At 38.7% G+C, this 24202-nt stretch overlaps 1 protein-coding gene across 2 annotated transcripts; it reads left to right on the top strand.

Moving 5' to 3' along the window:
- The first annotated feature begins 765 nt into the window (after positions 1–765).
- On the top strand, positions 766–17200 carry LOC102794585 (uncharacterized). Of its 2 annotated transcripts, XM_087847491.1 has the most exons (5): positions 766–867; positions 1590–1711; positions 7046–7094; positions 10521–10597; positions 14914–17200. In XM_087847491.1, exons 1-5 carry the CDS (start codon positions 857–859, stop codon positions 15567–15569), a joined length of 915 nt encoding a protein of 304 aa, XP_087703617.1. In that variant the 5' UTR covers positions 766–856; the 3' UTR covers positions 15570–17200. The 2 variants fall into 2 exon arrangements, with proteins under 2 accessions (XP_087703617.1, XP_087703616.1); XM_087847490.1 differs by lacking the exon at positions 766–867 and having other exon boundaries at positions 1245–1711.
- Positions 17201–24202: the final 7002 nt, after the last annotated feature.

Genomic DNA, 24202 nt, shown 5'->3' with positions numbered 1-24202 from the left:
CAACACTTGTGAACGCTCCAAAAGGCCCGCGTTTATTCGTAATGTAAACCAACATAGAAATAAATACAAGACAAAATAATCATATATCTACTTATTTCGAAAGTTACTTTTATATCTGTCCACCACTTAGCAGTTTTGTGCTAATATTTTGAAGGCACAGAGTCATTTTCCTATAAGTAAATAGCGTTAGTTACCCAATTCCGGTGTCATCTTTTTAAAATAAAATCGACTTGATTTTTTCCCCCAAACTAAATCTCGCTTTCAACAATTAATTCTTAACAGAAAACAAAAGAGATATTTATCAACAGGTGATATAAATCCCAATTATTGTGAATGTGCAGCTGCACAGGAAAACACCTCCCTAAAGATTACACTATGATAAACTGCTGTAAAGTCATGATTTATAAGAGGAACTGAAAATGTGAGAGACCTACACAACAGTCCAGTGTTCAGTGCTGACACTGGCAATGTTGTCTTGTAGTTTAAGGAATACGTATTAAAAATGTTAATTTGAACCTCTTTAAAATATCAAAAATCTGTGATGACATTTCTATTCCGACCAAATAAATAAAACAAAAACAATTTTCTCCAACTGAAGTATTAACACAGATGTGTAAATTTGTCATGCGTGTCTGACTCTTCTTATAGCCTCACACAAACACCCACATGATTTGGTCACTGGAGCATGACAGGGGGTGGGGATAATCCAGTCTCAGCCTTCATGTTTCTTTGGTTAGGTAAGAAAATTAGACGATGGCATGCAAAGATGCAGCACATGATGAGTCCTGTCATATCTAGACACCATCCGCTTTCACCTTCTGTTTACTGAAACTGCCGTCCTTCTTAAACCAGAGATATGGAAGAAAGGTAAGGCACTTATTTGGAGTATTTGGAAGTTGACATGTATTGAAATAACACTTTAATTGCATTTTTTTTGTGATAAAAGTCATTCTATTCTTATCCATAATTAGAGATAATACTTAAAAAGTGGTTATCAGGTCTAACTGCAGTGAAAGGTGTCACATGTCAAAGCAGACAGTAAACTGTTATGTGCTTTCATGTCCGAATATCACTTTATCTTGCATGGCTGTATTCTGAATCAGCAGTATTTGTAACTGGAAGTTGGCAGGAAGCGGCTGTGTAGAGAGGATGCCGGGCATGAAGATAAACTGGGGAACGAGTATTTATATCATTCCGTTCACAGCGATAAAGGCACATAAATACATCCGTCCAGCTGGAGTAAACAATTCACTTTAAAGCTGACCTTCTCTTTCAGCTTTAAGTAGCTCAGATACTTTGGCTGAGGTTGTCTGAAGTGAGAACAAAAACTGAGACGTTTTGATGGTTGGCAGTGCAGTTGGCTCAGAAGAGTCCCTGGAGGTTATTGAGGTGCCTGTTTGATTCTCAGAATGCTAATCTTAATACAAAAATAACCCCAGGACTTAGTCAACACAGAAAAAAAGAGGAAGTGGTTGAATGGCCTTCTTTCCGATCCCCAGCTCTGTGTATACTGAAAAGCAGCGGCTCAGATGTGCTTCTCGTGGTGAAGTGTTCAGACTTTTTTGTTTCTTTTTTAAATCCTTTAACAGTGCGATCATGGCGTTTATCCGCAAGTACCTATGGTTATGGGTGGTCGTTGGCATGGTTTTCGTGTCTGTGGTGATCAGCATCATCTTCATGTTCATCTGCAAGTGCATATCAAGAAAAAGAGGTAGGTTTGAATCTCTGCAGCGCACCTGCCACTAAATACTGAACAAGCCTTCATCTGCACATCAACGACATACATTTTTACCACTTTTTTCCTGTTCTCACACAGATTTATTGTCTTCCCCTTCTTATAGAAGAAATGTTGAATTGAAACCCTGATAAGTGAAATGTCAAAACATTATGCAACAAGTGTTTGGGAGCTTTAGAGAGTGCGTGAAGGTGTTTTCCTGTAAGTTTGTGTAGAAAAGTTCATTTCAGGAATGGTGTTTGTCCATTTGGTTGTGTGAGCTGTCAGACAGCTTTTTTAAGGTGTGGACAGACTGAAACTGGTTGCGTGGTTCAGGAACCGATGCCTTTTTTCTGTATACACTGTGTACACCCTGTAGCCAAACAGTCCAGTATTTTTGTCATTCGTATTTGCTTTTTTTAGGCATGACTGCTATTTTAAGCCATGTATGTTAAGATTTTTACCGGTATTAAAACAACTTAAATAATTTCTTGTTATTCTTTTTAAATTGCTGATAAAGCTCATAAGGTAACACTTAAAAATGATGCATGTGCTTTTAATTTTTTTCCCTGTCACAAGTAGAAAGATCTAATTCCAGATGTGAGCATGTGCAGAAGCCCACCATTCTGCAGTGTTAAATCGCTAAGAGGCTTTAATCTGTGGTGGCCTTAACTCTGCTCATGAGTCTGGATGTTCACATATGACATTATTTAACTATATATGCACAGCAAAATGAAACTTACTAAAAGTATTTTTTTTAAAGAGAAAAAGAAAAAAATCCTAGAAGTAAAGCAAGATTGGGAAACAACACCTCAATATATTTTGCATACTCGTGTCATTTCCAGTCATTTTATCTGCACAAAAAGTGTTTTTAAAATATATTCATTCAGCAACCTTAGAGCTTAGTTCAGTTTGTGATTTGGAACAAGCCAGAACAAAACAGAATAGAGCTAAACTCACTTTCTAGTCTTAAGATGCTATGTGATGACAGTGAGAGGAAACGTTATATGGCACTTACTGAATTCAAGACTGATACAGTAATAAGATGACATCATTGCAACATGTCAACCTGTGAAATTTCTTCCCTGCATGATCAGTTGTAGGTCTTATCATTGCAAGTATGACACCATCTAAGAGCCTCAGCAATGAAGCCACAAAGTGGCAGACCACATACATTTATAGAGTGTAGTCACTGCGTGCTGAGGCGTGTGGTGTCTAAAACTCACCAACGCCCTGCTGATGCAGCCTCCTCAGAGTGTCCCGAGAGCTCCATGGCATGGGGGTGTCCATGGCTGAACAGCTCCTGTAGGTGTAACGTGTAGGTAGCCCTCTACTTTTGTCCATATAATGCATCCTAATATGGTCATCTAAGGCACATAGCTTTACACCAATGCTTTCTGGTTAAGAGGGGCAGTCAATCAGAAGTAGGATAACTTAAAGAGAGAAGAGTTAAAATGCCTTATTTAAACAGAGGAAATAACTAAGGGACCGTAAGACTGGTCAGAATGAGATTTTTTTGAGCTGTGAGTGATGCAAAGTTACTCTAGTTCAAAAATAAAAAAAATATGGAGTTACAGGAATCCCTGTATAATAATGCATACACTATTTTTTTCTGATACTTTAAATGTGTTTTTGGTAACACTTTCTATTACATGCTGTAATAGAAAGTGCTAGAAGGGGTAATAGTAGGGTAACAAGGGGGAAACGAGAGAGTAATAATGTGGTAATCTCTAAGTTATTGCTATGCAATTACCAAAGTAATAATCATGTAATATCCAAGTAATATTACACAGAAATTTGTGTAATTGGATAATAAGGGCCCCCAAAACTGTGGGTAACAATGTGGAAATAGAGCTCGGTAATAAAGTGGTAGTAGTAAGGTAAAAAGGAAGTGACAATGATGTAATAATGTGATCATTTATAAATTATTACCACTTTACCTGCGGTAGTTTCTGTGTAATAAGCATAAAACAGAGCTGCAAAATGCAAAACTGTCTGCATTTATTTAATAGCACATCAATAACCTGTTAATAACCTATTAATAAATCTGTTTGATTGTTACCTGGAATTAATATTATGGAATTATTATGTTATTAAATAGAAACGAGCAGTTTGCATTTTGCAGCTCTGTTTCCTTTTTATTACACAGAAACTACCTGAGATATTTCTAGGTAATAACCACACTTTAAGTTAGCTTTAATAGGTTATTCATATGTTATTAAAGAGAAACAGGCAGTTTTGCATTTTGCAGCTCTGTTTCCTGCTTATTATACAGAAACTACCATGGGTAATTCAGTAGTAATAACTTAGAAATTACCACATTATTACGTTCTTCTTTCTTCCTTGTTACCCTACTATTACCCCTTTATTACCGAGTTCTATTTCTAGGGGCTCTTATTATACTATTACATACATTTCAGGATAATATTACTCAACTTTAACCACTATTGCTAACATGATATTACTTGAATATTACATAGTTATTACTTTGCTAATTGCATAGTAATAACTTAGAAATTACCACATTATAACCCTCTTGTTTCCCCCTTGTTACTATTATCCCTTCATTACCGAGCTGTAATAGAAAGTGCTACTGTTTTTTTTTACTGTAAATATACTGCTTACAGTATATTTACAGTATACTGCTTGTCCTGTGATGGTATTGTACGGTCTCACCTCTGTATTATGCCCTCAGGTAACTGAGGTTATGAGCCCAAGAACCTCTCTCAGTGACCTGGGCTTTACTGTTATTTATCCTGGACTTAGGAATAATCTTCCATCCACATAAGAATCTGCCCACCAACTGGCCGTTTTGAATCACCTTCCTCTTTTTAGTTCCTTTTAGTCACTCATGGTTTGGTCTTTTATTTGACTGTTTTTTTATTTTATTTGACTGGCTTGTTTTTTCTTTTTAAATAATCCATTTCTGAAGATCTGGCATTGCAACCATCTCCTGTGGGTGAGAATAAAATGAGTTTGAAATGTACACTCTGTACATTAGGTCATGTTGTGTGCCTGTCTGTTATGTCAGAGACATTCATAAAGTTGCTTCTCAGTGAAGGAAGGTTTTTCTTTATCCAGGTCATGACTCATGTACTGTACAGACTGTAAAGCAAGCCTGGGATTTTTAGGCTTTATGAATAAACACCCGGTTCAGAAAAACGTAGCTCCTTCCAGAGAAAGCTGCAGTCAGATTTGTGGAAGTTAAGAGTTGAAGCCACGCATCTTCAGGCTTGACTCACCAGAATCACGCAGAACATGAGGGCAGCGTTGAGACTTTGCCATTGAAAATGCATTGCATCTGTGTTGAGGCGAGAGATCCAAAGGCAGGACCTTCCACAAATAACAGCAAACCTTTATTCATCCTGAAAGTCTAACACAGAGTACAAAAAATGTACAGGCAGAAACCAACAAGTCCTCCCTGTAACAAAGACTAAGGGGAAGGATAGGGCTGTATATTCAGATACAGTCAGGACAAAGTGAGCAGAAGCAGGAAAGGAGATGTTACAAAATGTTTTGCAAAAAAGAAATGATGAAACCAGAAACATACAGAATTTTTTTTAAAAAAACAGAAACCACTAGAGTGTATGAAATGTTTAAATAGCTCCTCTAAAAGCAGGTGTCAGGGGGTTTGACGCTGGGGAAAATCTTGGACAGATGGACAGTAGTCAAAGAGCTAGACAAACTAGTGGTTTCTTTGTTTTTTCTACTTCTTTGTGGTTTCTAGTGATATTTTGTCTTTTATTTGTGATATGAGGTGATCAGCAAGATTGAAAGAGGCGGTTTACATGACCTGCTGTGATGTGAGGTTTGCCAGGCAGGAGTCAAAGAGGAAGCCCACAGATGAGGTTCATGGACGCAGTGAAGGAGGGCATGGGGTGAGGATGTTAGGGATAGGGTGAGATGGAGGCAGATGATCTGCGGTCATGACCTCTAAGGGAGCATCTGAAAAAAGAAGTTTCCTCTGTGTTTCACTGTCTCATCTTTTGTTAGCACCTGTTCCTCTGCCTCTGTGGCTGCTGTGAGCTTCTTGTCCCTGTGTTTAGCGTTGTTTCGTTTCCTGTGTCAGTTATGTTTCGTACCGTTTGGACCATGCTGATTGCTTTCACAGGTGTGTTATCCCTTTTCCCCCGTGTGTCTCATTTTCAGTATACTGCAGGGTTTTTGTACACATCATTGTAAAACTAACTAAGCTGTTACATTATTATAAGTGTCAAAATGCAATATTGTTTAAATTCTAAAGCCTAAACCCCCCAGAAATCAGAGAAAGTAGCTTCATAGTATTTAAATCTAGTTTTCCAAGTTCAGTGTCACTAAGCGGTCCAGCTAATGCTAAGTCCTGTGACCTGACATTGTACTGCAGAGATAACTTTTTTTGTTCTCAGCGGTTTTATGGGGCCCCTCAAGACAGATCAGAGTGGTTATAAGATCTTATGACAAGAAGAAAAAATAATGACATCTTTGCATCAAATGTCCTCCATTATTTTATGAATCCTTTCATGTTGTTTTTTTCCTTGATGGGTTTCAAGCTGTTGGCGACCAGCATCATTAAACAGAAATCTGGACACCTGACACACAGGATTGGTTCATTCCACTTATTTACTATACCCTCAGATTCAAAATAAGTTAGAGCAAACTGAAATGACCGTCAGACACCAGTTTCATTTTTAATTCAACTACCTCCTTTTTTAAAAACTCACTGCTAAACCAACACATGCACATGTTCACCACAAATCATAAGCCGGAAAGGGAAGAGAAACCAAACCATGACACACTATAGAAGCTAAACTACTTACTTTAAGGGTTCGTTGCAAGCCAGAAGAAAAACTATTATAATTGTATGAATTACTATTATTAGGGGGTGCCCTCCGGATCTGATTAGCTTAGATGAAACTTTAATGATCCCTGTGGGGAAACTGGGCTGCATCACCACAAAGCGGGGCTTCGTGCTGGTTGAGCGTATGCACATATAAAGAGCTAATAAAATACAACACAAACACTAATCATAGGTAACAGCATGTGGAGATAAAAGAACACTGTGCGTTTGAAAACAGCAGCGCTGTTTGTTTATTCATGTATGCATTTAAATATGGTTTGTTTAGATGCTTTAAACATGCTTAAAAGTACTTTTTTTCCCATTTTATCCTATTTAAATACTCTTATATCATATTTGCATTTATTTTTCTCCTTTGTTTGTAGCAACACAATCCAAATCTGTTCTTGCTGAGCTGTGAATAAATCCATTTAAATAGCCTTTAGGTGCAAATATATTGATCTTTTTGCCAAATTGACCTTGAATTAACTGTGTTTTCTTTTTTTCCCCCCCAACAGGCCAACACAAAATCCACGATTCGAAAAAGGAATTCAACTTCAAAACTGAGTAATGCATAAATGTATACTTATCATATAACAGTGAATGTACACAATGGATTGTACTGTACTAAAAACAGGCGCAGGTTTACATTTAAAGAATCAGACTTGTTGTTTTTATTGCTATTGTCTGACTTATGCTTCAGTGAGAAGTCTATGTCGCTTCTATGTTTATTGTATTTATTATTAAGCAGTGTTTTTATCAAACGGGGAGCTATTTCTCCCATTTTCATTTGCAACGCTAAGCTAAACTAACCAGAAAAAGGGCTTCAGTGCTGAATCATGAAATTCCCAACACAGCTGACGGCGTTTTCAACAAGCAAAACTAATTTTAAACCAACTTTATTAGCACAAATTGGATTGTTATATATTGTGTGTTTAAATTGTCTCTGCATAGCTAGCTATAATGCTAACTGTAAGCTGCATTTTTAACAACCACACAGTATATATACAGTCAAAAACAAACTTTCAGACATGAGTTCTTACTGAATTACAGCTGTTTTAACCCTCTCAGGCTCAAATTAAGTTTTAGTTGCTAATGCACAACCAAGTCCTGCAGTTGTACGTCTGAGTAAAAAAAACTCATAAAATATGTATGTGGGGTAATCAGGTTGTTAGTTTTTAACTGTTGCAAATCGGCAACGCCTGCCTCGAGAGGGTTAATATTCCTTGGAATAAAAAATCACAAGCAAATATGATAATACATACAGCAAACATGCTAAAAATAGTGTATTAGCTAAACTACTCCCACCATTCACTCTGTGGGCTGTGATGTTCTGACACATCCAGGATGTAACCAGTATAAAAATATGATACATTATAAATGTAGTTTTTTTTGTTTCCTTTCAAGAGGATGAAAAAACTTGGCTGGGCAAGTATAGTATCAAAATCATTTTCCCTGTTCCCTGACATCTGCGTAACCATTTATGTAGCGTAGTAACATACAAAAAAGTAACCAGTTCCCCACTGCAGTACCATCCACACATTCTCTTCCTCTTATCCTTGTTAGGGTCGCGGGGGGCAGAGTCTATCCTAGCTGCCTTAGGGCTACAAAATATGTCAGCATATGTTACATTTAGACTTTAAACGTTTATATGTCACATTTATGGTGTTCTGTTACATTTTTACAAAGTTGCAGAAGAATCTATGTGGTTTGGTTACTTTCCAAGCATGGCACTGTAAAAGCCTGTAATGTTACAAAATTACCAAATTATGACCAAATGTAACACTGTTATAACAATCTGCCCCCCCCCCCCCCCCCCCCAAAAAAAAAAAAACAAAAACAAAAACAAAAAATACAGTCTTTCAGTGTTCATAAAAAAGAATTTCTTGGGTTTTTTTATTGGGGGGGGGGGGTGTTCGACGTAAGCTTGCAACTGATGGATTTCAATTGCGCTTACATGCAAACATTCCTTGAGAGTTGTCCGTCATACTAGACACGATACAGTCAGCGCTTGCTAGGGAAGTGTGTGCCTTCTCCAACCGGTTAGCAGTGGTTCTTTGAGGTTTCTAGCTGTCACTGGGTGAAATTGATTGCTGAGATGTCACTGAAACCAAAAACCTCCCAGTGATTGTTTTGGTTGCTAGCAGATTCCCATGGTTACCTGTAATTTTTCATGTCAAAGATGACTCTCTAATACCAAGGTACAACGAGTTACAGTAATCCAGCTCAGTTGTAATAAAAGCATACATTATTGTTCTGAATTTATCTTTTGACAGGATAGGTTTTGACCAGCTGCCTCAGATGAAATAAGCTGGATTTCACTACTGCTCTGACTTGACTGTCAAATCTAAAATTCCTATCCATTTTAAAACCCAAATTGGTGACAGTGGACATACTGTGCTAGACTGTCCATGTCCACAGGAAAGGACTCACCGGTGACACCCAATAGAGCCATGGGGCAGGAGATATAGGGAGAAAACCAGAGGTCAGAATCAGAATACTTTATTAAAACCCAAGGAAATTATGGGGTTATAGTTGCTCCAAGACAATGAGAACAGTAGCACACTGAACTAAATTACAAAATATAAGAAATACGGTAATATATACAAATAACACAATTATAAATATCCAGAAAATTACAGCGATTTAATATATATGATTGACATTTTACTCTAAACAGTAAAACTTTGTTATTTTCACCCTAGAGGATGTGTAACTATTACACTGTGTACTGTGCATTAGTTGGAAGTCCACGTATTGATCAGTATAGGAGTGTTAGCATAACATACAGTATATGACATTTATGTTGTACTATTTGGAAACATTTTTCTGCAAGGCTTCCAAAAAGTCTCTGTGTGTCTGTTTATTTTACGACCACAGCAGTGTAACCAGTTGATAATGTTACAAACTTGTGACCAAATGTAACATTGAACTAGCAGCTCACTCTTACCACAAAACTTAAAATGACAGCAAGACTTTGTAACTGATATATTTCAGTAGAAAGTATAATTCATGTCTGCATCATGTATCCAAACCAAGAAAATGAGAAAAAACAAGGAACCAGAGCTTTAAAAGTATTATTGTGTTAAACATTGTATTTTAACCCAAACACTGATTCTTTTCTAAACCTAACCAAATAGGTTTAATAGGCAAAGGTAAGAAAGTTGGTTATATAAGTAAGTTAAAAACAGCTATGCGCTAAATCTCAAAATAGATAGTTTTTTCACTTAATAATAGATTTAAAAATTAAATGAGTATGAAAGTCTGTGACATGCAGTATTCAAAGTTAGGTCTCTAGTGTGCACAGCAAATTGGCTTGCTCCACTATCTATCCCTCCAACCTACAAAATTTGTGCAAGTCAAAAAAAGTATAATTTTGTTCACATGGATACAAATCAGATTTGGGCCAAACCAGAAAAGTGCTGTTAATTCACAAATAAGTCCAAAACAAAGAATTCTATTGGCTCTTTAACAGCAACTGTACGACAAATCATGAAGGATCTTTTAAAGCAGCAGCAGCTGGCTTTTCCACAGACAGATGGAAAATCATGTTCAGTGGAAAGTTCCTGTCCAAAAGCAGGAATTAAAAGTTGTGACTTCATGAACTACCATCAGACTGTGTTGGGAATTTTGTGTTTTGAGTTTCATTTATAAATTCTAGTTCTTTATGTTATTTACTCAGCTTTCTCTCTGTTGCCACATTTCAGTCCGTACAAGTCATCCCATATACATTATTAATATTAATATTATTATTATCATAATCAATATTCATTTAAACAAATGATGCATTTAAACATTTATATTTCCCCATATTTTCCATCTAGTCCTTATATATTTAAGGGACCATGTAGCTTAAACATGTCTGTTGTACCAAAGTAAGCTCTGCAGACCTTACACTACTGTGTGCTCACATCCAGATTCAGACATTGCAGACTTTATGTTCTTTAACGTAGATTTTTTCGCTTGACATTTTCTCTTTCTGCAAATTTGCAGGAGCAACAAATACCAGGAGAGAAACATTGAAACGGGCACTCCACCTCTACCTCCGCGGACACAGTTTCTCATAGCAGGCAAGACTTTATTATATCTCTCAGTGGCTCTTACAGATTGCCCCTCCTCTTATGAAACCGCGCTTCCTTCTCTCACTTTCAGATCTTTGAAATTAAAGCCTCATCCAGTCTGTCATTTGACCATAAACCACAAACTAAAGGGCAGCGCGTGTTCACCAGTTTACATGGCAGTGACAGTTTTATGCACACGATTCAGATCCAAGGCAGCACCACATATTCTGATCCAAGCTAAGGTTTCAAACTTACTAAGAAGTGTTTATGATGTCTGTTTTGTCAAGGATTTGGGCCAAACAAGGAAAGTGCTCCTTATTTTACAAGTCAGACCAAAATGAAGAATATTTTTGGCTTGATGATGACATTGTAACTGTACCACAAACTGCGGAAGGATACATGGCAGTCTGCTCCTTCTCATTTTTAAATTCAGACTTAAAAGTAGAATAGGAGTCAGAGCCTTCACCTTTAAGACCCCAGCTCCCAGTTTGGATTTGAGAGACGCTACCTTTAAGATAAGGGTTAAAACGTTCTTTTTTGATAAAGGGTTCGATCAGGGACCATCGTTATCTTCTTGATAACCCTTTCAGGCGGCTGTTGCTGTGAAATTGAACTGAGCTGAATTGAATAACAGAAAACATTTATGAGTTTTAAAAATATGAAGTCAAACTGGTGAACTTCACAAAGTAATAACCTCAGGATGTTTAGCCCAGCCAGCAGCTGACAAACATCAATGATATGGCAAGCTCAGGCAAGGAAGAGAGAAAGACTTCTATTTTGACTTGCTATGCCTGCCTTAGCTGTAATGCAAAGCTACAGGAAGCACAGCTGTTTATTAAGAATGCCCCTTCACCCACAACAGCAGCAAGAGGTGGTGCACAGAAACAGCCATCTTAATCACAGTGCTCCGCTAATCACATAAAACACAGAACACATACAGCTGCAGTAATGTTATACAGTAACACAAACATGGCAAATCAACACCGGATAACTGTAACTGCCGTACAGCACTAAAGCCTAGAACACATAAACATCACGTATAGTGTCCCATAAGTCATCGGGCCAACAGCAATAGATAGGTTTGCTTCTCATTAAAAATTTTCCAGTTCGATATGTTAATTTTTATGTGACATCAGCAGTTTGCAAGTAGTAATATTAAAGTATTACTACTATTAATAAGAATTGCACTTAAGAAAAAAACTGAGGGGTCAACAGAGAGTTTTCTCTTTAAACAAGCTGAGAAAGTTGATTCTGTCGATCTGAATGCAGCGTTTTCAGCAGAAGAGTGACTTCTTCAGTCTTGGCTAACTGCAGGTTTCCCCAACCTTATAAAAATTTTCATAACGAACAAAACTAGCACCTTTGACTAACAATGGGCTGTGAGGTCGGTTTCATTATGATTGGATGATTGGTATGCAGTGGCGGTCCTAGCCTGTTTGGCGCCCTGGGCAAATGGAGGGCGCCCTTACTCCCAGCAAATGGGCGATAGAAAACCGATCGGTGCCTATGCCATTCCCAATATGCGCTGGCTGATGTCGGGGCAGCTTGAGTACGAGCAATTTTGGTTTTTTTGCCGATGCCCATGATGCCGCCCCCCACCTCGATGCCGCCCCGGGCAACCGCCCGTGTCGCTGGTATCAAAAACCGCTACTGTTGGTATGCCAGTCGTCATTACCGTTGCTCATGACTTGCTCATCATTGGTCATCAGTACCATTCACAGAGAGCTAGGAAATGACTGCAATCACAGCAGTGTAGGATGGTGAAAGATTAACCCTTCTTCTTTTCTGGTTGCTAAGTCTGTGAAGATGATGTTGTAACATCCTGATGACACGCAGTTTGTCCTCCAGTAGATGATGAGACTCAAACTTTAAATACTGATCAGTATTGTTGGTTTATGGTACACACAGACTTTCAAATGCCCCCCATTGCTGATGGAAAGCTCACCATCTAAGAAAACTAGCCTGTCATTTTTTTACTCCGCCCTTGAGAACTTGATATGTTTGTCCACCAAGTTAATGAAATCAGTGAATCCTGATATGTGCTGAGGTTTGGTTTTCAGCCATGTCCACATACCTGAACTAATGGCTCAGTGGTGTTCCAGGAAAGAATAACAGAGCCCTATTTTCTACTTTTTCCATTTACAAGTTAGCTATACTGAGCGAAACTAAGGAATCCATGGTGCACCCATGTTCTTGCCCATAGTACTGGGATTGAAGATGCTGCATTCAGATGAACATAATCAACTTAGTGGAGCTTCCTTACCTTGATGATAAAGCATTCATCGTGACAGACTTTACTAGCTTAGTTAATGTTTTATGCAAGCTTGTTTCCACCACTGAAAAAGTCCTTTTTTGGCATTAGCAAGTCAGAATTTGAGGTTATTTTGTTTAGTAAGCCTAAATTTTAAGATTAAAACCCAAAAATCTATGTTATGTTCTGTTTTGTTTTTTCCAGTGGTGAAAACAAGCTTCCATAAGGAGTCTATGGAAGCTCATAGTTTTGGTTTTTAGCCACAAAACCAAACAAACTAGTCAAACATTTTGCAGAGGCTGTCAGTAACTTTGCCCAGCTTTGTTCATATTCAACCAGAAGGGCTTCACTAAATAAAACCATAGGTAGTACATAAGATGGATATAGTCACTCTGGCAGTTAATAGTTGATAAAGGAGTGTTGAAATTGGATTTTATGTATGATCTGATATCTTTATGTTAGTGGTTTTCCTGCATTATTATAATAAATGTTGGTCCCGAATCAACACTGCCATAGACTGGTCAACTGTTTGGAGAACTCAGTTTGCATTAACCAAGAAGTTAGCTAATGCAATTGAAAGGTATCACGAGCAAGCTAACAGCAAGCTAACAGTAAGCTAACAGCAAGCTAACAGCAAGCTAAACTTTGTAATATATTCATTATAATGTAGAAATGAATAAAAATAACACCTGAAATCCTTACGGTTTGTTCCAGAAGAAAGGTCTATGTAGACAACAATTTATTTATTTTTTATTATTAAAACAACAACAACATTTTCCCTACTTTACAAAGCTTTGACATCATGATTGGTCGATTGGATTGTTGATCCTTGACTAATATTAATAATGATTATGCAGGAACAACGGTGCCTGGATATCCGATCTGATTCTGGAACGGTACATGTGTGATTGTTAGCCACTGAGCACATCTTGAATAGTCCTTTCTTCTTACTCGTAAGCCTCAGTTATACTGTCCATGTTTGCAAGTCCCAGCGTCCAAGGACCTTTGGAGTTCCCTGTTTAATCCAGAACTGAATTTAAACTCTTCTTCCCATATGCATAGTACAAAATAAACATATCTTAAATATCATATTATCCAACCAGAGCAATTCAATGAGCCTGAGCTATCAGGCCCCTCTCCTGTGGATCCAGCTCCCTGCTTGGCTTAAAACCTTCCTTTTTGATAAAGTTTACAGTTAGAGCTGAATCAGGTGTCCCTGAACCATCCCTTAGTCGTCACTCACACAGCCCTGGAGACCAGTTGGCATCCTCTGGTTGCTAGGGGAAAATATGTATTTCCCGATTGGAGGTTGGTTGCTGAAGGTTGTAGCTATATTTACTGCAGCAATAAATAATTTTACCTTTAAGGCTAATAGTCTTTGTTTTCAGTATTTATTGTGCTTTTCAACATTTTACTACTGTTTGGTGAGGAGTTTGTGCGTATTTGCATGCAGGTCTTCCATGCAACTGTGGTAGCCTGCTGGTGGGAGGTTTCCAGTGCACCACTGTATAACTCTTTGCAAATAATTCCACTTAGCAACTTCCAGAAACTACTCTTCAGCTGGTTTGGTAACATACTTTTCCCCCTTGTGACCTCTAGTTTCCAATGAGTCACTGACCAGTCCAGTCTAGGCCTGCATGAATAGGGCTGAAGCTAACAATTTTACAGCGACTGTCAGCAACCTCCAGCAACCACCCAGCAATCACTGAGGAATAGCATATTTTTCCCAGTGTGACTGGGGCCTTAGGTATAGCCTCAATGCACTGACCATCTCTTCTCCACCCCATTGTGTTTCTTCTGCCATCACTGCAGGGTAACTTTTATTCTTTTTCTTTCTTTGTTTTTGATCTCTCTGTGCTCTTCTTTTCTGTCTTCTCTTTCCCCTCACCCCCATTGCTGCCCACTGCCCCTCCCTGAGTATTTTTCTGTTGAGGGTCTCTTCCTGTTAAAGGGACGTTCTTCCTCCCCACTGTTGCCAAGTGCCAAGTCTATCTGTAACAACCTTCTACTGACCAGCTACCTATATGCACTGCAGCAATAAAATTAACCTTAAATATGGAATTTGCTGTTTCAGAAGCCCAAAGCTACGAGAACCTGGCTGAGGAGAGCCAGAGCATCCACGACTACGAGGATGGCAACTGTGAGCAGAATGTCAGCAACCATGAGGAAAGCATCCACGACTACGAGGATGGCAACTGTGAGGAGAATGTAAGCAACCATGAGGAAAGCATCCACGACTACGAGGAGAGCACAGAACCCCAGGCTGACTACATCAAGATGGAGGGAGACATCATGTTTCCTCCTCCTCCAATCTTCAACAGCATGAACGGTAGTGTTTTGGAGGCACAAAGCTACGAGAACCTGGCTGAGGAGAGCCAGAGCATCCATGACTACGAGGATGGCAACTGTGAGCAGAATGTAAGCAACCACGAGGAAAGCATCCACGACTACGAGGAGAGCACAGAACTCCAGGCTGACTACGTCAAGATGGAGGGAGACATAATGTTTCCTCCTCCTCCAGTCGTCAACAGCATGAGCGGTAGTGTTTTGGAGGCCCAAAGCTATGAGAACCTGGCTGAGGAGAACGACTATGTGGAGAGCGTGGACAATCAGCCAGACTATGTGAAGATGGACGAGGAAGATCAAGCAGGAGACAACACCTCCACGGAAGACTATGATGACATCGGGGGTGAAGAAGAGGATGAGGAGGACTATGATGATGTGGGATAAAACCCGACACAACGAGATGGAGACACTTTGGAATTCTGCTGAGCAGAGATTATCCTTACTGAAGATTTCTCTTGTCATTTTGTATTTTTTTAATAACATTCATTAAAAAAAAAGAAAATAATTGAAGTACTGAAGACACTGAAATCTGCCGAGTGGTGTCGAGACAACTGGTTTGATCTTTAAGACGGTGATTCTTTTTAATATATCGAAAAAATTCTGTTTTTCATCTGAACGTTGTAATCGTTTTTTTTTTTTTTTTACTGAATACATTAACAAGCAGTGACTTGCACAAGATCCCAGATTAGGATGATATCTGGGTTTGCAAACTACACGTGAAAGCAATCAAACTATATTTCTTTGTCTTCTTCTGACATTTAAGATCTTTAGTTTTAAACATGAAGCTTTTGCATATATCATGTGTAGAGCATTCCCATGCTTTTTGAGAAGGACAGGCCATGTTGCTGGAGGCTTTCGTTATGCTCAGTTTGGTGAGATTTGGTACTTTTTTAATGAGCTGAATCAACTAGATCAACAATGTAAGTAAGGTTTTTGCTGTATGAAACACAAAAAACTATTGGAGCTTCAAATTTCATCCAAACTAAACATAAGACATGAAATCTGAAAGTCTGTAACTGCAAGAGCCTGAGATGTTTTTCTTTCTTTATGTGTTTGTTGATTTATTTATACACATGAACATCGATATAAGATTAATATGTAATTTTTTTGGGTTTTTTTGCTTCTTTTCTAAACTAAATATCAGTGTAAAGGGGGTCTCCCCCTGTCCAGATCCCAAACATTATCAGTGAGGCGTCTGACTATCGATCATATGGTGGGTTTGTTTACTTTTGTATATCAGTTGGTCCGTTTGAGTGGTTAACAAGTGGGGGAATCAGCAGGCAGTGATGACATGTTTGCATGGGCAGTGATTACAGTGGTTGGTTATACGTATGCACTGTATCTATACAGTCCTGTGAAAAACTAAGGATTGATTTGTGATTCAGTAGCTTATAGATTCCCCTTCAGCAGCAATAACTCAGAGTAACTGTTTTGTGTATGACTTTGTCATGGTTGTGAAAAAACGTTGCTTCACGCCTTTTGTTTACGTACAGCATTTCAGTCGGGGTCAGGTCTGCACTTTAATTCTTTTCTTTTATTCACCATGATGTTGTAGATGCTTGGGATCATTGTTCTGCTGAGTCAGCAAATTTGGGCCACGCTTTAACTGCTAGACAGATCGCCTCACATTTGACTCTAGAATACTTTGGAAAATACTTTGGCACACAGAGGAGTTCGTGGGAGACTGAAGGGTGTCCTGTGACTGTGAAACAAGCCCAAATCATCATCCCTCCACCACCGTGCTTCACAGTTACTACAGTGTGTTGGTTTTTGCCAGATGTACTTTTGCACAATGTCCTTACATTTGCAACGACATTGTTCTTGAAACTTTGTAACCCTAATCCATGCCACCATGTTTATTTTAGACAGAAGAGACTTTCTTCTGGCAACTTTTTGAACAAACCATACTTGTTCAGTCTTTTTCTAACTGTAGGCAAGGCAAGTTTATTTATATAGCACAATTCAACAGCAAGGTGATTCAAAGTGCTTTACAGAGACAGTAGATAAAATCAGTAGTTAAAATGTAAGTTTTGAAATTTAAGCTTAAAAGTGTGGATTTGGTGCTTTATTCAAATGCAGCTGAGAACAGGTGAGTCTTCAACCTGGATTTAAATAAACTGAGTGTTTCAGCTGATCTGAGACTTTCTGGGAGTTTGTTCCAGATATATGGAGCATAAAAGCTGAATGCAGCTTCTCCATGTTTGGTTCTGACTCTTGGAACTGATAAAAAACAGGATCCAGATGACCTGAGGGATCTGGAAGGTTCATACTGGGTCAGGAGGTCGCTGATGTATTTTGGTCCTAAACCATTCAGAGCTTTATAGACCAGCATCAGAACTTTAAAGTCTCTGACGGACAGGCAGCCAGTGTAAAGACCTCAGAGCTGGACTGATGTGGTCCACTTTTTTGGTCTTAGTGAGGACTCGAGCAGCAGAGTTCTGAATGAGCTGTAGTTGTCTGGCTGATTTTTTAGGTAGACCTGTAAAGATGCTGTTACAGTACTGTACTGTCATGAACTTCAACATTTAACATGCTATCTGTCGCCCGAGATCTGGCACTGGGTTTTTGTTGCGGTTTCATTGAGCATTGCACCGTGTGACCCTGGCTGAATTTCCTGGGACGTTTACTTCTGGGAATATTGTGGCATTATGTTAACACATATCTGAATGCTCCAGACCAACAAACTGCCAAATCGTCTGCTTTTGTAGAGATGCTCACACTCCTGGCTGTCTATTAACTGGAGTTTCCCCTGATACATCCATTGGGATGTGAGTGTGTGAATGTTAGACAAGGTGTTTGGGTACAGAAAAAGCATGTGTGTGATTGGGTGAATGAGGTAGCAAAAAAGCACTTTGAGTGCCCAGTTACAGTAGAAACGTGCTGTATAACTCCATTTACCATTTGATTCATGTGGAAGCTGTAAAGATTTACTCAGTATCTCACAGGACTGCTTAGAGTCCCACATGACTGTGTAATACATACCCATATTTAAGCTGTATGTCAGCAGGAACCAGGATTATAACCTTATGTGTATTTATATTTTGGGTGACTCATCACAGATTAGGAAGTTATCAGCTTCTTTACCTGTGCAGGTGGCACGAGGTGCAGGTGAGGCTGGAGAGACATAAGGTGGTAGATTTCTCTGAGGTTGCCTTTTGTCTTTAATTCATTGTCATTTGTTAATAAGATTTTTGTTAATAAATGTCACTTCTTTGCACACATTCCAGCCTTGAGAACTGCTTCATAAACACTCCTTTAAAAACTTTGTGGTCTCAACCACCTTCTGCGTGTGGTCTGGTCTGTCAAGGCTCATTATGAAATCTCAGGTGTTTTTGACTTTGTAATCTTGCTGTTTTGAAACTGGATGTGACGACCGAGCAAGCTGTGGCTCTAACTTTTAAACTGAACCCTCACTGACTAACAAACCTGTCAGCCAATGCCCTGAGTAATCCTCCTTTCTAAAACTTAGAATGACTAAAATGTACAAAATGGACTCAATGTTATATCCGATATGATCTGTAATGACTGAGCCTTTTCGGTGAGTAGTATTGTGGGTAATTGTCTATATAACGGAAAAGCCTTTCTCTGTTATAATTTGATCATTTTGTCACTTTAGAGTCATGTAACATACTAAAATACTTCACAATTTATCGTTCTATGATAATATTACCATTTGTTTTATTATGCTCTGTATATTACTCATAACCAACAAATATATGGCAATCTAATAGTGACTGAATATGTTTCCCTAAAAGTTTGTAATTGTCTATTTATAGCCTGATTTTTATCATTATTTTGTGCTACGAAGCTTCAGTTTTATCAAAAAACTATTTAAAATAACCAAAATGGTAAGCCACACTGTAACACACACGCTGTGGTTTGCTGCTTTAAATATTCACTTGAACATGAAATAAATACATTTGAAGACCAAAAAAAAAAACCCGCAAAGACGTTTTGATGAAAAAAAGATGACAATACTGAGCTATTGTTGGTTTAGAGTTATACAGCACTGGGAAACAGCAGCAGTGGTGGCATTTTAACTGACATCAACAAAATAACTTGTAAGTAACAGACACATGATCAACGTCAAAGTGAAACTGTAAGCTTAATCAGAGTTACTTTTACAGATGGTGTCAAACTGTGTATGCTGGTTCCCTTTAACCTAGACTTTTGTATAACTAATGCCTGCTGATTACTGGAGAAAGTCTGTAGGCATTTTGGTGTATGCCTCTCCTCCTGTAGCCACACTGCCCCCTGTGGGGAGGTTTGTCTTAGCACCTAATTGACTGTAAATATAATTTCCTTACAACCCCAAAAAGATATAGGGCTGAGGGAAGTAACATAAAACTAGATGTGGGAACACGAGGAGGCTGTTTGGGTCTGTTTGAAAAGCTTTATTGCCAAGATTTTTAAGTTTTTCAAGGTCATTCCTCTGAATGACCTTGAAAAACTTATTCATGCATTTATCACCACTAGACTGGACTACTGCAACTCTCTCTACTTGGGCCTCAACCACTCTTCTCTCTGTCGTTCGCAGCAAAACGCTGCTGCACACCTTTTAACTGGTACTAGAATGTTTGATCACATCACTCCAGTTTTAGCTAACTTGCACTGGCTCCCTGTCAAATATCACATTGATTTTAAAATCCTCTTTCTTGCTTTTAAAATTTTAAACAACTTGGCACCTTGCTGTCTAACTGAACTCCTCTATTTGTATAACCCCAAAAAAGCACTAAGATCTTCTAGTCATGGTCTCGGCTGAAGTCCAGAGGTGATCGTGCCTTTGCAAATGCAGACTCTGGAATAACCTTCCTGTTGATATTTGTACTTCCGAGTCTATTCAGTCTTTTAAATCACGTCTTAAAACTCACTTTTTAACTTTGACTTTTGAATAAAACTGGTTTGACTATCATCTGGCTTGTTTTTTTTTTTATGTTTGTTACCTGTGTTGTTTGTTGGTCTGTTTTGTTTGTTAATGGTTTGTTTTATATTTTCATTCTCTTTTTGGCTGATTGTGAAGCACTTTGGTCAACACTGTTGTTTTTAAAATGTGCTATAGAAATACATTTTAATTTGATTTGATTTATGTTAGGGTGCCTGGGTCGTCGACCCAGTGTTTTGTATTTTTGGTTCTTTGATTATGTTTATTTCATTATATTCTAGCTTTCTTTGTCTTATGGGTTATTGGATTATTCTAAGTGTAGGTTGTCTGTGTGGGTCTTGTTAGAGTTTTAGTCTTCTGGTTTTCTGTCTGCGATCCATAGTTGCTGTCTCCCCCTGTGTCAAGTCGGCATCTGTGTCATGTTTCCTGTTTTACTTTGAAGGTCTGTGTCTTATGTTAAAGTCTCTTGTTTTGCTTCCTTGGTCTCGTCAGCCCTGATTTATCCCAGCTGTGTTTCCCTCCTGTCTCTCATTCCCTGATTGCTCCCTCTGTGTATTTAAGCCCTGTGTTTTCCTTTGTCTGTGTCGGGATTGCCATCACCCTACGCTGTTATTATTCTGCCTGCCAGTTTGTTATCTGTATTTTGAGTTTGTTGAGTTTTCTGTTCTGCCTCTCATCCAGGAATAAAGCTGAGTTTGAGTTCACGTTTGCTTCCTGGAGTCTGCACATTGGGTCCCCCATTTCACCTCATTTCACATAACAACTGATTAACAGAAAGATTACAAGCCTACACCTCAATTCCCTATTAACTTCCCCAGGTTACAGTAACAGAAGGCAAAAAAGGGCAAATCAATCAGGTTAGCAATGAAAATCAAGCTAGCCAGAAACATAAGCTGAACAAAAAACAGGCAAGCAAAGCTGAGGTTAAACATTGATACTCTGACAACCATTTAAAAAAATGGCCAAAGGCCCTGAAGTGTAGCTTCAGTCAGCTTATAGAGGCCCTGGAGAGCATCCACTGGCTGCAGGACTCAGACCTCAGCTAATGACATGAAAATCAGGATCAGCAGGAGGGAAGTGTGAAAGCCAGAGGTCAGGACCTGGAAACAGCATGGCTTTACATCATTTTAAAGGAATGTGGCACAAGGTGGAAATTTACTTTGTTTTGTAGCTTTTTGCCCCATTTTGCTTTCCTGATTATTTAATTCAATAATTTGCACACAACTTTGGTTCAAGCTCAGATTTTTAGCACTTAAGTTAAAATCAGTGATGTGTGCCATGATTACTTCAGTGATTGTGTGATTTGGGGTGTTATTATGAGCAAAACAAGCCACTATCCGGTTGTTAAGTGATGACGTGACGAATCCTACTTCCGGGCCTAAAGTAGTCTGCGTTTAATATGGCTTTTGTGTTGGTAACATGTTTAATGTTTTGTATTTTCTTCTATTTATTGTCATAAAGCTCCTAAAACAGTCAGTGATCACTGTTGACCTCCCTCAGCTTTTATTACCACTAATCATTTATTTAAGATCAGTTTTTAAAACCTTAGGATGTAACTACAGCCCATCCCATGCAGCAGTATATGAATGACTAACCTCGTATTGTGGATGGATTATCTCAGTTGTTCTCCTGGCTGTAGTTTGGTCCGTTTACAGCATCCTGCCATGCGATTACATTCGTTCCTGACCACCGAGAACACTCACGTTAACTTTTATCCAGTGGAAAAAAAGTTAGCTTGTTTATATTATGCTAACATAGCTGTGTCGCTAGCGGTCACGTAGCACATCATTATATACCAGCTAGCCAAACTTCAGTAACCCTACAAACGTCACTGCTGTTTAGTTTTCTGTCTTCATTTATGTTGGAAGTGATAACAGAGCTGTACGTTTTAATTTGTTTCCAAAACCCCGCAGTCAGGACATGCTATATTGTATTTAGATAGAAGCTAGCGAGCTAACTTCCTGCTAACTTCTATCACCGTTAAATGTCATAAATTCAGTTTTCATGGATGCCTGGATGTTAAACTCAATTGTTACACCTGGTAGAGCAGAACAGTTTATCAACTCTCAGTAATGCCATAGTGATCGTTTGATATATGGACCTGCAGCGGAGTTTTGGCCCAGACACAGCTAGTGACGTCAGACTTAACGACCAGATTACACAATTTGGCTATTTTCTGTACCAAGCACAGGAACAGGGGACACAGTGAGAGTCAAGTCATCTCACCGAAGGCGTAGTTCATCTCTCCGTCCACGGTCTGACCTTAAAGCAGTTTGAAACTTTGCAAATTTAACTAAAGCTCTCAACAGACTGTGAACAAATGACATCTGTGGCTGCACGTCCAAAATATCTTTGCACTGTGTTGAGAGACATTCACTGAAGGTGAGCTAAAGCCAAGCTGTACTTTCCAGTAATACCAGTTTGTTCCACAAGATGGTGCAGTGAGTCAGGCAAAATAAAACACACAGTTCTATGCAGAAGTCTTGAACCCAAATTTGAAATATTTCAATATAAACATCATCAGTAAGTACAGAGGAGGAGAGAGCTACAACAGTGAATGTCTACAGCCTTCTGTAAAGCACGGTGGAGGCTCTGTCATTCCGTTCAACCACTGGTGATGGTGATCTTGTCAAAAATGAGCATCAAATTTTGAGCCACCATCGAATCGCAAAAGACTTTATATTACTGCATGGCAACAGTTCCAAACACACTGTCAAAGCAGTAAAAACATACCTGGAAAGAAAAACCTACAATGAAGCACTACCAGTTCCGGATTGGCCTCCCCAAAAGCCCAGACCTCAACATTTATATGCATTTGCATATTTAAAGTAAGCATTGCATCTACTTTCCATAGCAAAACATAAATAAATGAGGGATGGCTCAACACTTTTGGACAGTATAGTATTGTTTCATCATAGGGCTGGGCGATATGGCCTAAAATTCATATCGCGATATAATTTCAAGCATGTGCGGTAACGATATATATCGCGATATAGTCTGTTCTTCTGTATAACGTATTTTCCACACTATAAGGCACACTTAAAATCCTTTCATTTTCTCAATCGAGAGTGTGCCTTATGTATGAATTCTGGTTGTGCTTACTGACCTCAAACCGATTTTGGCTGCAGAAATCTGTTAAAAATGTTTTAGTACAACTTTGGTAAGCAGCAGTCCTTGATGGATTGTCAGAGCATTACGGCTGCCGTAGTGAGGAGCTTCGCGGAGTAATCTGGGTCCAAAACTCCGTCTATTTCAGGTCCCAAAGTCAAACGAACACTAAGAATTAAAAATGGTCTAAATTCTTTCATCTTTAATTAAATCATCAGCGTTGCTGCTTTATCGGGTGTAACAATTAAGTTTAACATCCAGGCATCCATGAAAACAGAATTTATTAAATTTAACAGGAAGTTAGAAGTTAGCAGGAAGTTAGCTCGCTAGTTTACGCCAAAACATTTTATACCATGCTCTGACTGAGAGATTTTTGAAACAAATTAAAACGTACAGCTCTGCTACCACTTCCAACATAAATGAAGACAGAAAACTAAACAGCAGTGGCGTTTGTAGGGTTACTGAAGTTGGACTACCTGGTATATAATGATGTGCTACGTGATTGCTAGCGACACAGCTATGTTAGCATAACATTAGCACAGTGAAGCTGGAGGATGAACGCCAACTTTTTTCCACTCGATAAAAGTCATTAATGAATCAATGTTACGGAAGTGGAGGAAGCGCAGTTCTTGGCTTTCCCCATATTTCAAAAGTGCTTCATCTCTTTGCTATGACTGTCGGCATATTTTGCAGATGATAATGGTTGTAGCCGCTGCGATGGTTTCGACCAAAACAGGCGCAGCTTGATGACATCATCAACATGCGCTATCGCGATAGAGCGGTATAGTCAAAATTCTACCGTTGGCCAAATTTATATCATTTCTATCGTATATCGTTTCTATCGCCCACCCCTATTTCATCACTGAATTAAATTCTTTAATTATTGTGACCCTTAGCTTTTGTTTAATTTTTCCAATGCAAGGAATGAATAAGTTTATATGACTCTTGCACGATACCAACATATATATTAATGTAAATGCAATTTATTATACTTTACAGAAAATAAGTTCATAATAAGGATTCAGCA

This window comes from Neolamprologus brichardi, chromosome 10 (assembly GCF_056152115.1).
Source record: "Neolamprologus brichardi isolate AB-2024 chromosome 10, ASM5615211v1, whole genome shotgun sequence".
Classification (NCBI taxonomy): domain Eukaryota; kingdom Metazoa; phylum Chordata; class Actinopteri; order Cichliformes; family Cichlidae; genus Neolamprologus; species Neolamprologus brichardi.
This window is presented reverse-complemented; position numbering and strand designations above follow the sequence as displayed.

What these genes read in the sequence shown, in the direction of transcription:
- LOC102794585 (XM_087847490.1), top strand. Translation starts at nt 1,477, where the DNA reads ATGGCCTTCTTTCCGATCCCCAGCTCTGTGTATACTGAAAAGCAGCGG. An exon ending in GTGCATATCAAGAAAAAGAG is followed by an intron (nt 1,712 to 7,045) that starts GTAGGTTTGAAT and finishes CCCCCCCAACAG; the next exon opens with GCCAACACAAAATCCACGAT. An exon ending in GAATTCAACTTCAAAACTGA is followed by an intron (nt 7,095 to 10,520) that starts GTAATGCATAAA and finishes GCAAATTTGCAG; the next exon opens with GAGCAACAAATACCAGGAGA.